This window comes from Ornithodoros turicata, unplaced genomic scaffold (genome assembly GCF_037126465.1).
Source record: "Ornithodoros turicata isolate Travis unplaced genomic scaffold, ASM3712646v1 Chromosome16, whole genome shotgun sequence".
NCBI lineage: Eukaryota > Metazoa > Arthropoda > Arachnida > Ixodida > Argasidae > Ornithodoros > Ornithodoros turicata.
The window spans coordinates 3,777,930-3,790,481 of record NW_026999320.1 but is presented as its reverse complement, the minus strand read 5'-3'; the positions used below and the strand labels follow the sequence as shown (position 1 = coordinate 3,790,481).

Sequence of the window (12,552 nt, the reverse complement as noted above, 5' to 3'; positions counted from 1 at the left end):
AATGAAAGACGCGTTTCCGAAGATGCGCAATGAAAAAAAAAAGAAAGAAAAACAAATGGTGTTCCTTCGCGATTTTTTTGCGGACAATCTATGGAACGGATTTTCGTCCTGACAATGGCTCCGGTATCGGGTGTCAGAAGGGACCAGTTGTTGTCATTGAGACAGCTTCGTAGCTTTTTAATGCAAAAGTTAATGAGTAAAAGTCAATTAAGACATTGCCTTAGGAGTTTGCTAATGCACTCCTACGGTGTGCCTTTCAGCATATATTATATTGCAATTGATTTCATGTCGAAAAAAGTGATTATATATATATATACAGTCAACCATCGATTTATGAACACCCTCGGTTCCCCGAAAAATCGTTCATAAATCGAGGGATTCATAAATCGAAAATTCCGTTAAGTGAATACTATCGAGCAAATGGAACAGTATTTCCGAGTTGGGATTGTGTTTACATAATGCAATATATTGTGTAATTTTGCTTTCGACCATGCCTTCTGCTGTGTCAATCTCACAGAGAACAGATGTTAGCGCATTCACACTCTGTGTATTATGCCATACTAACTTGTTTAATTTTGCTTTGGACCATGCCTTCCGCTGTGTCAACCTTGGAAAGAAGAGATGTCAGCACATTCGCACTCAACTGGTCTCGGATTTCCTCTGGGATTTTTAACCTACATTTATTAATCTTCCAGTGACAGCGGACACCTTATTCATCAATTGAGGTCAGGAACACTTCTGGAAAACTCGTTTGTTGTTCGGATTTCGAGGGGTTAAGAACCGAGGGTGCAATACCTGGAAAACGTTTTGTCTGTTCAGGCGTCATTCAAAAGACCACGAATAATCCCTATGAAGGTTTTTGTTGGCCTCGGAACGATCCGTTCATAAATTGAGGGCAAAAACGCTGGGCAACTCCTAGTTGGTTCCCAGAAATTCCATTCATTATTCGAATATCGAGGTTCATAAAACGAGGGAAAAATGCATGTAAAAAGTTTGGTTCCTCGTGCTAGTGTTCATAAAACAAGTGAATTCATAAATCGAAGGTTCATAAATCGAGGGCTGACTGTATACATATATAAGTTGAAATTAAGGAATGCGGTTGACCACGAAAAATAAATATATTCAATAAGGATGAGAAGTGGAGATAATGCTTCTACAGGACAAGCTATAAAAGGGGAACTTTATTAAAAACTAAGAGGGGTCACTAACTAAGTCCAGGGCATAACCGTCGAAGCTAATAGTGAGGTTTACTGAAGAATTCTTATCGGCTCGGGGATGCCTTTGGAATAGGTTCTCAAGATCGATTGATCTAGCTCTGGCTATGGCATCTTTTACGACCTGATTAGGATATTTTCTATCTGCGAATGTTTCTTCAAGGCTCTCAAGACGATTGTCTAGTTCATCATCGTTAGAGCATATTCTCCGGTAACGCAGCGCTTGACTATAACGGATAGCTAGTTTAGTGCGTCTGGGGTGGCAATCCTGGGGTGGCAATGCAGGGGTCTGGGGTGTCAATCTAAGCTAGCTATGCTAGGATTCTGCAGACATCAAAGCTTGTAATGTTGTTTTATTGATCACTTTGTTTCTGAATGAGCATACAAGTGATAGCAGTAAACAAGCAAACAATGGAGGAGAACATTCCCGTTCTGTGTTCATATCAATTTGCAAGTGCTAGCTCGCACCAAGCAGTAACGCAATGTATGCATGCTTTTTTTTTTCTTTTGTTCAGTGCACATGTGTTTCCCACAAACACGTTCCAGTTCATAAGCTCTAAGAGAACATAGGCTATCACCTTGCCTATAAAACATCTCGAGTTCATGACTTGATCAGTATAAGAAGGTCTCAGGTGGGGTCATGCCAATGGCATCAACAGAGGCTTCTCTTCAGAGGCATCCCTATCGTGGACAAACATTTTAGACCTTTTCTGTGCACATCCATCTTTGCTACCCTTTCTCAATTTCTTATTATAAATGTCCCATGTTTTCCCTTACACCAGTCTAATTGAAGTTGTCCTGGCTTTGTCGCAGCGATGTCTTTCCCAGAGCCCCAAGCCTCTTCGTCATATCACGTTGCTTTTCCGAACATCCATCATATTTTATTCACCATGACGATGTGTCTTACATTAAAACGTTTTCCCAAAAGAAGAAGAAAAACCCCGTTCTTGTGGTGCCCTCTGAGAGTTCTGCAACATACCCCCCCACGAAAAAGCACAATGAGACCCTTACACCATTTCGAGAGGATACAGAAGCTGCACCGGTCGTCGCAGTACTGTTCTGTCCTGCAGCTTCACTGCGCAGGCCCGCACCACCTTGTCCCGCCCCCAAAACACAGTAGCAACTCTTCCTACCTTCCACATGTGTCGAGGAACCGTTTCTTCGCTAATCAACACCACATCGCCCTCCTTCCCTGGCAAAGACTTATGTACACTCCAACTATGAGCTGAACGAAGTTGTAGCAAGTAATCTTTCAGCCACCCCTTCCAGAAGCTGTCAATAGCTCTTTCGTGCTTCATCCAGTTAGCTTTAACTTGTTCACTCGTTGATCGCGGCGTTGGTATAGGAGCCATTGGCAAACACGTGAGTCTCTTTCTCGTCAGGAAATGTGCAGGAGTTAGAGGGGAAATGTCTTCTGGGCCGTCACCAAGATAGGTAAGTGGCCTTGAATTTACAACTGCTTCAACTTGCTGTAAGATTTTAGTCAGGAGGGTCCCTTTCACTGTTTTTACCAAACGTTCCTAGAACCCTCCCCACCATGGAGCATATGCCATGATAACCTTCCATGTTATCATTTTCTCTGTACAATAGTCGTGAAAACGCTGTCTTTGCAAAGTGTCGCAGAAAATACTTATGTCTTTCGACGCCTTCTTGAAGGTTAGTGCATTGTCAGTGTATATCACTTTACGTATGCCTCGCCGAGCAATGAACCGGGAGAAGGCTAGCAGGTAGCATTCTGTGGACATTTTAGACACGAGCTCTAAATGAATGGCTCGAGTTGTCATGTCACATGTGATGAGCAAAATGTATGACTTTTCGTCGCGTACTGCTCCTTTGAAGAAAACAGGACCGCAAAATCAATCCCGACGACTTCAAATGGGTACCGGCTTCTATACTCGATCCTGTGGTAATGGAGCCATTCTTGCTGTCGCTGCTTTGGCGCGGTACCTGGTACAACCCCTGCAGTGAAAGATTACTTTTTTACAATCTGCTGTCCTTTTGGAATCCAAAGTCGCTCCCGAAGTTCAGTAAGGGTATCTTGCACTCCTCCGTGCAGAACCCTCAGGTGCACTGATTCCACAGTCAGTACCGTAAATCGATGGTCGGGTGGAAGCAAAATCGGGTGCTTTACTGTTCCTGAAATTTCCAAGAAATGAAGACGTCCGGAGATCCGCATGATTCCTTCGTTGTCAAGAAAAGGTGCTAGCTTCACTACGGCCGAGTTCTTCTCTAACGCCTTTCCCAGACTCAGGGTTTGCTTCTCGAGTCCATACGTTTCCTCTTGAGCTCGTTTCGTCCAATAGTTCTCTGCCCAACTAATGTCTTCTGTTGAGAGTGCCCCAAAGACCCGTGGGTTACCTGGTCGGCTATTGTCGACGAACCGTTTGATCCACGTTGTCACTCTGAGAGCTCTACGCAAACTGCTGAATCGGTCGAGATCCAGTACAGCGGGAACTCCTATATTGACAGAACTTTGCAATGTACTGGCGTCATTGTGCACATCCTCTTGATCAGTAAGGTCCTTTATTTTCGGAAGCTCCGTTTGAGCAGGCCATTCGTCTTCGTCCCGTTCGAGCCACTTTGGTCCGTTCCACCATGTGTCACACTTCTCAAGCGTGTCAAGTGACTCCCCCCTGGTCAATACGTGAGCTGGGTTTTCTTTCCCAGGAAAAAATCGCCAAGCTGATACGTCGCCTTTTTCCTGGATCTCAATAGCTCTATTTCTTACAAATTGTTTCCAACGTAACGGAGAACCTCGTACCCAACAAAGGGTGATTGACGAATATGTCCAGTATACGCAGGTCACTTCCTTCAGTCGTGTCAAAGCTTCAGTTATTTTCTTTTATAGCCTCACTCCCAACAGGGCGCCCATAAGCTCTAGTCGTGGTAAAGTTAGGGCCTTCAAAGGCGCCACCCGAGCCTTTGCAAACACAAACCCGACCTTCGCTGTTCCTCCATTTGCAATGGCTCTTAAATACAAACAGGCTCCGTATGCATAAGGACTAGCGTCGCTGAAGATGTGAAGCTCATACTTGAAGTTGTAATTTCCGTCTGGAACGAGACACCTATTCAGTGCGATGTTGTCCAACTTTGGCAGCTCCGACCACCAGGTATGCCAATGCTCTTGTATATTCGCGGTCAAAGGCGTGTCAAATCAAGCTTCTCCTCCCACAAACGTTGAAACAGCATTTTGATTCGAATGCTGAACGGAGAGAGCATGCCCAGAGGGTCAAACAGCTTCGCTGCTGCGCTCAGAATTCCGCGTTTACTGCTAATGAGCGCTACGCCATCCTCTAGCATGCGTTTGCCTGATACCTTGAGAGTATCACCGTACGTGTCCCACAGTATACCGAGAACTTTCCGATCCTCGCTGCAACTTAGGGTTCTCTCTTGTCTACTGTTGGTGTCTTGCTCACCAAACTGTTTTCGTACCTCTTCTGAGTTTGAAATCCATTTTCGTAAATTCATGCCAGCTTCCTGAAGGATAGATGAAGCGTCGTTGTATATCGTTATTGCTCCATCCACCGTTGATGAACCCGTCAATAGGTGCTCCACGTAGAAACTATTGGCAATTTGCCGTGCCGTCCGTTGGAAATGCCCTTTGACGTTGTCTAGGTGATGTCTCAGTGTGGCCGCCAAAAGAAAGGGGCTCGCTGTCGTTCCGAAGGGTACACGTTTCATTCTCCATACTTCCATCGGATTCTGGGAAATATAATCCTTAGGACCATCTTGACACCACAGAAATCTCAAGGCGTCCCTGTCCCTTTCTTGGACCTCAACCTGAAGAAAGACTTTCTCAATGTCTGCTGCCAGAGCGATACGGTACATTCGGAAACGTATCAAAACCGGCAGAAGATCCGTATTCAGACTCGGTCCTTTTTCCAGGCAATCGTTCAGTGAAGCTACGGTAGGTGCATGCGAGGATCCATCGAAAACAACACGAAGCTTTGTGGTTTCTGATTCCTGTTTGACCACAGCTTGATGCGGCATGTAATGGACTTGCTGAGGTTGTTTCCCGTTCTCTGACTCGACGAGTACCTTCTCCGCATGTCCGTCACTTGCGTACTTCCTCATCGCAGCGTCGTACTCTGGCATCAAACCATTTCTCTTTAGCTTTTTTAGGAGTCCGTTGAGCCGACTCTCGGCTACTTCCAAATTATCATTAAGGACGAAATCGTTCTTCCAAGGTAGAGTGACTGGATATCTTCCGCCAACCTTCTGTACGGTTTCCTTAAATTGGCAAATAACTTTGTCGTCGCCTTCATCATTACTATTTCCGTCCGTAATACCCAGATGCTCAATATCCCAGAACATCTGTAATGACGCCTCGTGAGTGGCATCAGTGCGGAGCACAAAAAGCTAGAGTGCTGTCTTTGTTCTCGAGTAAAGATCTAACTGATACCGGTCCTTGAAAAGTCCAACCCAGAGCAGTGTTGATGGCAACAAGATTATTCTGGGCATTGCTTTGCCGCACCTGACTCGTCATGATCTTCCACATTTGATCAGAGCCTAAAAGCACGCCAATTACATCTTCTGTCCGTACCCCTGAGAAGCGACACTCATCGGCTAGTTTCTCTTCACTTAGAAGAAAAGTACGCACGTCCTCGTTATCCAATGGGCATGTCGCAAGATCTTGACAAATGAATGGTACCTCGATTGCTTCAAAGGCATGTACTTCCCCTCCGTATTGACTGCGTAAGCACAGTTTGACCAAACGCCGACGCTGCTTCTCCTTTCTGGAAGTCCTGTTCCCGAAAGTATTTATCGTGACGTCTATTTCTCCGGCAGAAGGAAGATTCAGTTCTCTGGCAATATCTTGGCGCACGAAGGTTCGTTGACTACCGCCGTCAATGACTCCCCTGAGATATAGACTGCGACCTTCAGCTACGGCCCATGCCCTGAACGTTTGAAGTAAGACGACAGTACCTGTCTTCACATCTTCGCCAGTCCCACTCGTGTGCATGGTAGTACTGACGACTTCTTTCACTTTTGTCTTTTTACTTGGTTTCCACAAAGGATCGCACATCGTCCTTACGTGCCTTCCTCCTCATGCAGAGCAGGTTATAATTTTCTTCCTAAACATTCTTGCATGATGTCCATGTTTCGTACAACGGAAGCATCGCTTTTCAGCTGCAAGAGTAGTTTTCTTCTCTGCCAGCGGGGTGTCTGCGTCGCACAGCTCCGTTATGTGTCGCGATGTGTTGCAAAATATGCAATCGTTGGTCATTTCCCGAGCAGTGGCGTGGAGAACTGACGCTGCCGGTCGTGTCTTGAATCCACCATTGTTTGAATTCTGTCGATCACCTTGCCTCTGATGTCCTCTCATCTCGTTGTCGTCATAGGCCTCATAGGCTGTCGTCATAGGTGGTCATGCCACATTCGTTGGAGCGGCCACCTGAGTGGCAGGCGTCGACATTGAGGTGAGCTCTTGCAAGGCGACACGTAGGTTAGACATTTCCTTTATAGAGTTTTCTTCGTATTCCAGAGCCATTTCATATTCCACCTCTAATTCATCGTCCTTGACATGACCTTCAAACTCGGAATTGATCTCTCAGCTCTTCAAGGTTCACACGTAGACGTTCCAACAAGCTTTCGAGGGTCTTCCGATCATTAGGAGTGCTGCTCAGTGCAGTCTTGGCTTCTCCTACAAGCCTCGTAGCTTGTCTCCTTCGCGACGTCCTCTTCACCTGGAGACGTTCCATAGTCAATCGTAGGGCTCTGTTCATCCAGCAACCAGTAGATCAGACAAAGACTCCGTCCGTGAAGCGTTCCCGGGTTTCGGCACCAATTTTTTATGTCCCGCTTTGTCGCAGCGATGTCTTTCCCAGAGCCCCAAGCCTCTTCGTCATATCACGTTCCTTTCCCGAACATCCATCATCTTTTATTCACCATGACGATGTGTCTTACATTAAAACGTTTTCCCAAAAGAAGAACAAAAAACCCGTTCTTGTGCTGCCCTCTGAGAGTTCTGCAACAGCAGTCATTGATGCGGGCTCAGGCCTTCTGCAGACCGCTACTATTTCACTGTAGCTCACATCTTGCAAGTTGTTGGTGTTTCACTGAGGAGATGATCTACATCCTCTACGAAGACGACAGAAGATCACTGTCTAAGTCTGATATATACAAAATGACTAAGTGTGAGATACGTTCCGCCGTACTTCTCTGAAAGCTGAAATTCTACTTCACCTTTACCAATAACTTGCATGACTTCTTCGTTTGCTGCTTCCACTGCTGAAGTGTACGAGTAAAATCTCAGAAACTTAGTCCTGTCCGACGTCATGTGGTCAGTTGCGCCTCTTTCCAAATGTCCCTTCTCTGTTGGCACGTATTCTTCGCACATAATGCCTTATGAGTGTATATGTGTGTGCGTGTATATATGAGTGTGAGTGTATATGCCTTATCTTTGCCTGCGATGTGCCGTCTCGCCTCTCGTCGTACAGCTAAGTGTCCTCCACCACCAAGAAAAGAAATTTAAGGGCCTTGTTATTAGCCTTCCTGCTGTCATCCGTCATTTAGATTCTGGCATATCCTGGATCCACAGCTTCCCAACAGCCTTTCTGCACGAGAGCTGGCCTTGCACTAATTGGCCATGCTTGATAGTTGTCCGGCCTGAGCTTCGGAATCTTGAATTCATCCGACAATGCCATGTGTCCACGTCTCGTCACGAACTTGTTCACGATGTCGAGGGATGCTACTGCCGTACGTCGCTTCGCTGTCCTAGCGTCCCGGCGTCGATCGTCCTCACGTAGCATGCATACCTGTGGTACGCAGCGTTCCTGGGCTCATAACCTAACGCGCCCAACATAACGGGTATACGCGGGACCTCAACGATGAAAAGGACCAAGCAAGACGGGTATGTCTGGAATAAAGAATAAAGAAAAATAAATTAGATGTTCACATCCAGCTCGCTAGACCATGCCAGTCAAGATGAGACACTATTTATTTACATTAGATTGATCACGTTAGCAGTTGTAACAAAGATAATCCGACTCGCGCACGTTACAATACCGTTCAGGCGTCAGAACGTTTCTCAGCAACGTATCGTCCAGTGAAGATACACGGGCGAAGGTTCTTTGAAATTGCATCTTCTGTCTGTGCCTGTTCGTATAGTCGGCGCAGTAGACACGGTCTTTACTTAATTTCATGTTCATGGCGAAGATACAGACGGCAAAGAAACGGCGAGTCCAAACGGTGTCAAAACACAACTGTTACAAACGAAATCACTACTGGCAACAGGCACAGGAACCACCCACTCTCGCAATTATTCCAAACTAACTTGGGTTTTGTATCTGAAGCCGATTACACCTTCAGTTCAGGTGGCGCAAATCTTGTTACTCTCCTCGCTGTTCCAGCGGCGGCGGCTCCTGACACGGCAAGGTACTCGTCGACGAACACAGAAATCGTTGTCTATGTGGACGAGGACGTCTCCTTCGGTAGACTACAAGTACCACGAGCCGCTGTCTCAAGAAAAACGCGAATGTCGACCAGTGAACTTATCGCAGCGCTTCCATGGTCATTACACAGTCCGACACTGAAACTTTGGCGCGCTCTAGCTTTTATTGTGCATGAAAAAACATTTGACTTTCTATTCACTCAAATATTATACATGACCGCATGTGCCTAAAAAGTTTGAAGAATGTTCGAGTTGGGATTTTTTAGATATGGGCGCTCAAAAATCGCGTTTTTTTTTCAAATTTCGCGTGAGGAAGACGCCTCTGTGCGTGACAGCAACCTGGCCTAGACACTTAAACTTGATACCAAATTGTAGAGCTTAGCCTCCGCCACATAACGATACCTTTCCCGTTTCATCGGCATGTACACAAGTGCCGCAATAGGCGAAAGAATATGAGCGCTTTTCGTCGTCGTTGCCAACTTTGCGTGCTTTTAGCAGCAAAACAACAAGACCTCCGCCGGAACTGACTGATGCACTAGAAGCCGACGTAGCTGACAGTGCATGGGAAAAAAAATTCAAAGCCGTGAACGCATTCGTTGGAAGTATACTGAATACCAAAATCGCTATGCCTGAAAGTGTGCCGAACCTTCCATATTCTTCTGGACTTTTTTTTTCTCAGAAACTAGAGAAGCTAGAGAAAAAATACTTGCTGTTCCCTTCTCAATCTCAGCAAGGCTACAACATATTCTTACCATTACCATTTTACTCCGCGTCCATCACTGAGAATAAACGCCGAAAATCCGAAGCGTACACCGAAGTAACACATGTAAAGACCAGACGACCCATATTGAGAGTAATCCCAACATGAACCGGGACTCAACTGGAAACGTCAACCGGACAAAGCCAATCACGGGCACGGGCAAGACCAATCAGGAAGCGGTTGGGTGAACATTGCTGTGACCGACAGGCGTGTGGACGAGACGGAATACGAGGGAACCGCGTCTGCTTGTCGCGGAGTCTGTAAGCGGGTTGTGGAATGTTGTTTCTGGTTAGCGTCGGACGTGTTCATACAGCCGGGAGCGGAACCCCGTGTTCGATGCAATATAGTGACGTCACAATTCGCACTGGTAGGAGAAAGTCAGCGTATTTACCAAGGGCTTTCATTTAGTATAATACCATGCGAACGCCAAGCGCACGACCTCGGAGACGATCGCCTGCGCTACGATCCCATTTTTGCGCCTGGCGTACGTCATCATGGTGTTATCTGCAGAGGGAGTGCACATCTTTAAAACTTATTTATTTATATAGAGAGTTTTAGCAGACCGTTGATAACGTGGATAGCGTCGAACCGTATCAACCTGAACCAATCAGTGGACAAGATACTGAGTCACGCACGACTGCGATTGGTTCCGATAGGCACGATAACCTTATCAACGGTATACTAAAACTCACTAGTATGTAAGCTGCTTTCGGAAGAGAAACTTGGCCAAGTTCACTCTGAAGAGGTGACGATCATTACCGTATCGGTCTCATAGCTATGTACCCAGATGCGATAGTCCCTTTAAACGTCAAAGCACACCGTTTGGATGGCTTTCATTGGGCTTGAAGAATCGGCCCGAAATCTGAGCGATGGATATCAATTTGTACCAGGTCAACTTGAGTTGACAGAACTTCCTCAAATGTTGCCCATACACGGCGGGACGCGGCTTCCTGGCTGTGTGTGCGCTGCTGGTGAACCATTTTCCTCCTTCCTCTTTCCTGTTTACTGGGCGCCAAGGGCATCATCCATGAAACTTTGAGACTACTTATAGTGCCTGTGCAAACTCCGAGTCATTAACCATTGATTTGTCTATATCATTTCTTTATATTTGTTTGGTACGAGGTACATCGTTTACAGAGGAAGCGTGGGCAAAATCGGCTATCATGGCTCGCAAATGTTTAAACAGGGCTACTCGTCCATAGTATTCCCACAGGGATGCGGCAGTAGATTTTCGCAACAGCGTTCTGTACCTGCCTCGCAGTCAATATGACCGCGATTCCGTATTTTCTTCTGTTCCTATTCTATGGTCCACATTAAGGTTGATACGTTTCAGAGTAGCGACCACCTGTCCAGTAGTTCATACTTATGAGGCATAAAATTATACGTTGAGAGCAGGTATTGAGATTTCTACCAAACATGGATATCAAAAACATTTTGAAAATTTCTATGGATACAGGCATAGATTGATACTATGTATATTACAAAGCCTACCTCTTCGTAAACGTATGCATGCGTATGATGAAACTGTAGAGAAACTATGCGTTCTTGAATAAGAGTCAAAATCGGGTACTGTGTTCGAGACTGTGTTTCTGGTCGTCTCTGTATTGTTTTTCTCGGGGTTTCAATCGTTTTCGTCATATACGTTCGTGAAGGCATTCTAAGCACCCTTATCATCGTTCAAGATACATACCTTCATGAAGGTATGCGTGCATACCTATAAAGGATAAAAGTCCTGCTAGAAAGACCGCATGCATAGGACACTTCAAGGGTGCTTCGGCCCCGCTTCGAAAAGATGCTTCGACACTTCGCCCCCAATTTCGGCACATAAATCTTTCGACAGTCATACCATAAATCGAGGTTGTCAGTACACGATGAAGTATATTTAATGGAACAAAGGCTAGAATAAGGATGACCCTCGCTTAACGTCACGAGGTTCGCCATACAGTCATGATGTCGTCTCCTTAACAGAGCTTTCATCCATGAGAACGTGCTACGCAAAGGAGGGAATACTAAACGATTCGATTTCCCGTGTGTTACCGTGCATTGCCGTGTAGTAATGAGTAGTAATGACTGAACACAGACTGCCGCAAACGCTACAAGGCTTCTAGGCACGATTAATTAATCAATTAGAGCTAATTGCGACCCCCCCATTAATCAGCATCATCCAATGAGTCATCACACTAATTGGGGAGCGTCTAACTCGTGTCCAGACCACCCTCTGAGCTGACCCTGGCAGCTGACCATCGCTGGGCGACGGAGCACAAAGGCAGGTTGCAAAACATTGCAGCTATGACCACCAGTTCCGGACATCCTGTGACGTCGGCTGTGACGTCATCATGACATGTCTGGGCAGGTTAGGACAGCTGTGGACATGCAAGGAGAAAAACACTCATAATACAGAGGCTGGGAAAGCAAGAGCAAATATGCTAACCATCAATAGCTAACAAAAAAAGAATCAGGCACAGAAGGAAAGCAGCCCACCACAACAGCAGTCACGGGGAGCGCAGAACGATGCGAGTGCTCCATCCGACAGCCAGGCAGAGAACTGAATCGGAAAGCTTATTTCTCTTCCATATAGTTACGTATCTGCAACCCCCTAGCGGTTACTTTCTCAACTAATTTCATGACAAAATTATTCAGAATCATGCCAGCACTACTCTAGTTTCCAAGGCAGAAGGAGAAGAAAATGGCGGGGATGTCTGGACAACAGCAACCAGCACCCGACATGCACGGGCATGAAAATCACAAAAAAGGGGGGACAAAGTTATCACGTGCGATTAGTACACAACAAATCAGCCCCACCACAACAGCAGTTACGGGAGCGCAGAACGACACGTCCTTTCCATCCGAGAGCCAGGCACAGAACTGAATAATGACGCTTTTTTCTCCTCTATATAGTTACGCATCTGCACCCCCTAGCAATTACTTTCTCAACTAATTTCATGACAAAATTATTAAGAATCACGCCAGTGTTACTCTCGTTCCCAAGGCAGAAGAAGATAGAAAATGGCGGGGATGCCTGGACAACCACAACCAGCTCCCAACGTGCACGGGCATGAAAATCATAAAAAAGTGGGGACAAAGTTGGCAAAAGAATTAGTTACACAAGAAATCAGCCCACCACAACGGCAGTCACAGGAGCCCAGAACGATATGTCCTTTCCATCCGAGAGCCAGGCACAGAAC

The 12,552-nt window shown here is 46.0% G+C and overlaps 1 protein-coding gene across 1 annotated transcript; it reads right to left on the bottom strand.

The window, feature by feature from the left end:
• Positions 1 to 4,352: 4,352 nt before the first annotated feature.
• LOC135372685 (uncharacterized) lies at positions 4,353 to 5,528 on the bottom strand. Its single transcript, XM_064606180.1, has one exon. The coding sequence runs from the start codon at positions 5,526 to 5,528 to the stop codon at positions 4,353 to 4,355; it is 1,176 nt and encodes a 391-aa protein (XP_064462250.1).
• Positions 5,529 to 12,552: the final 7,024 nt, after the last annotated feature.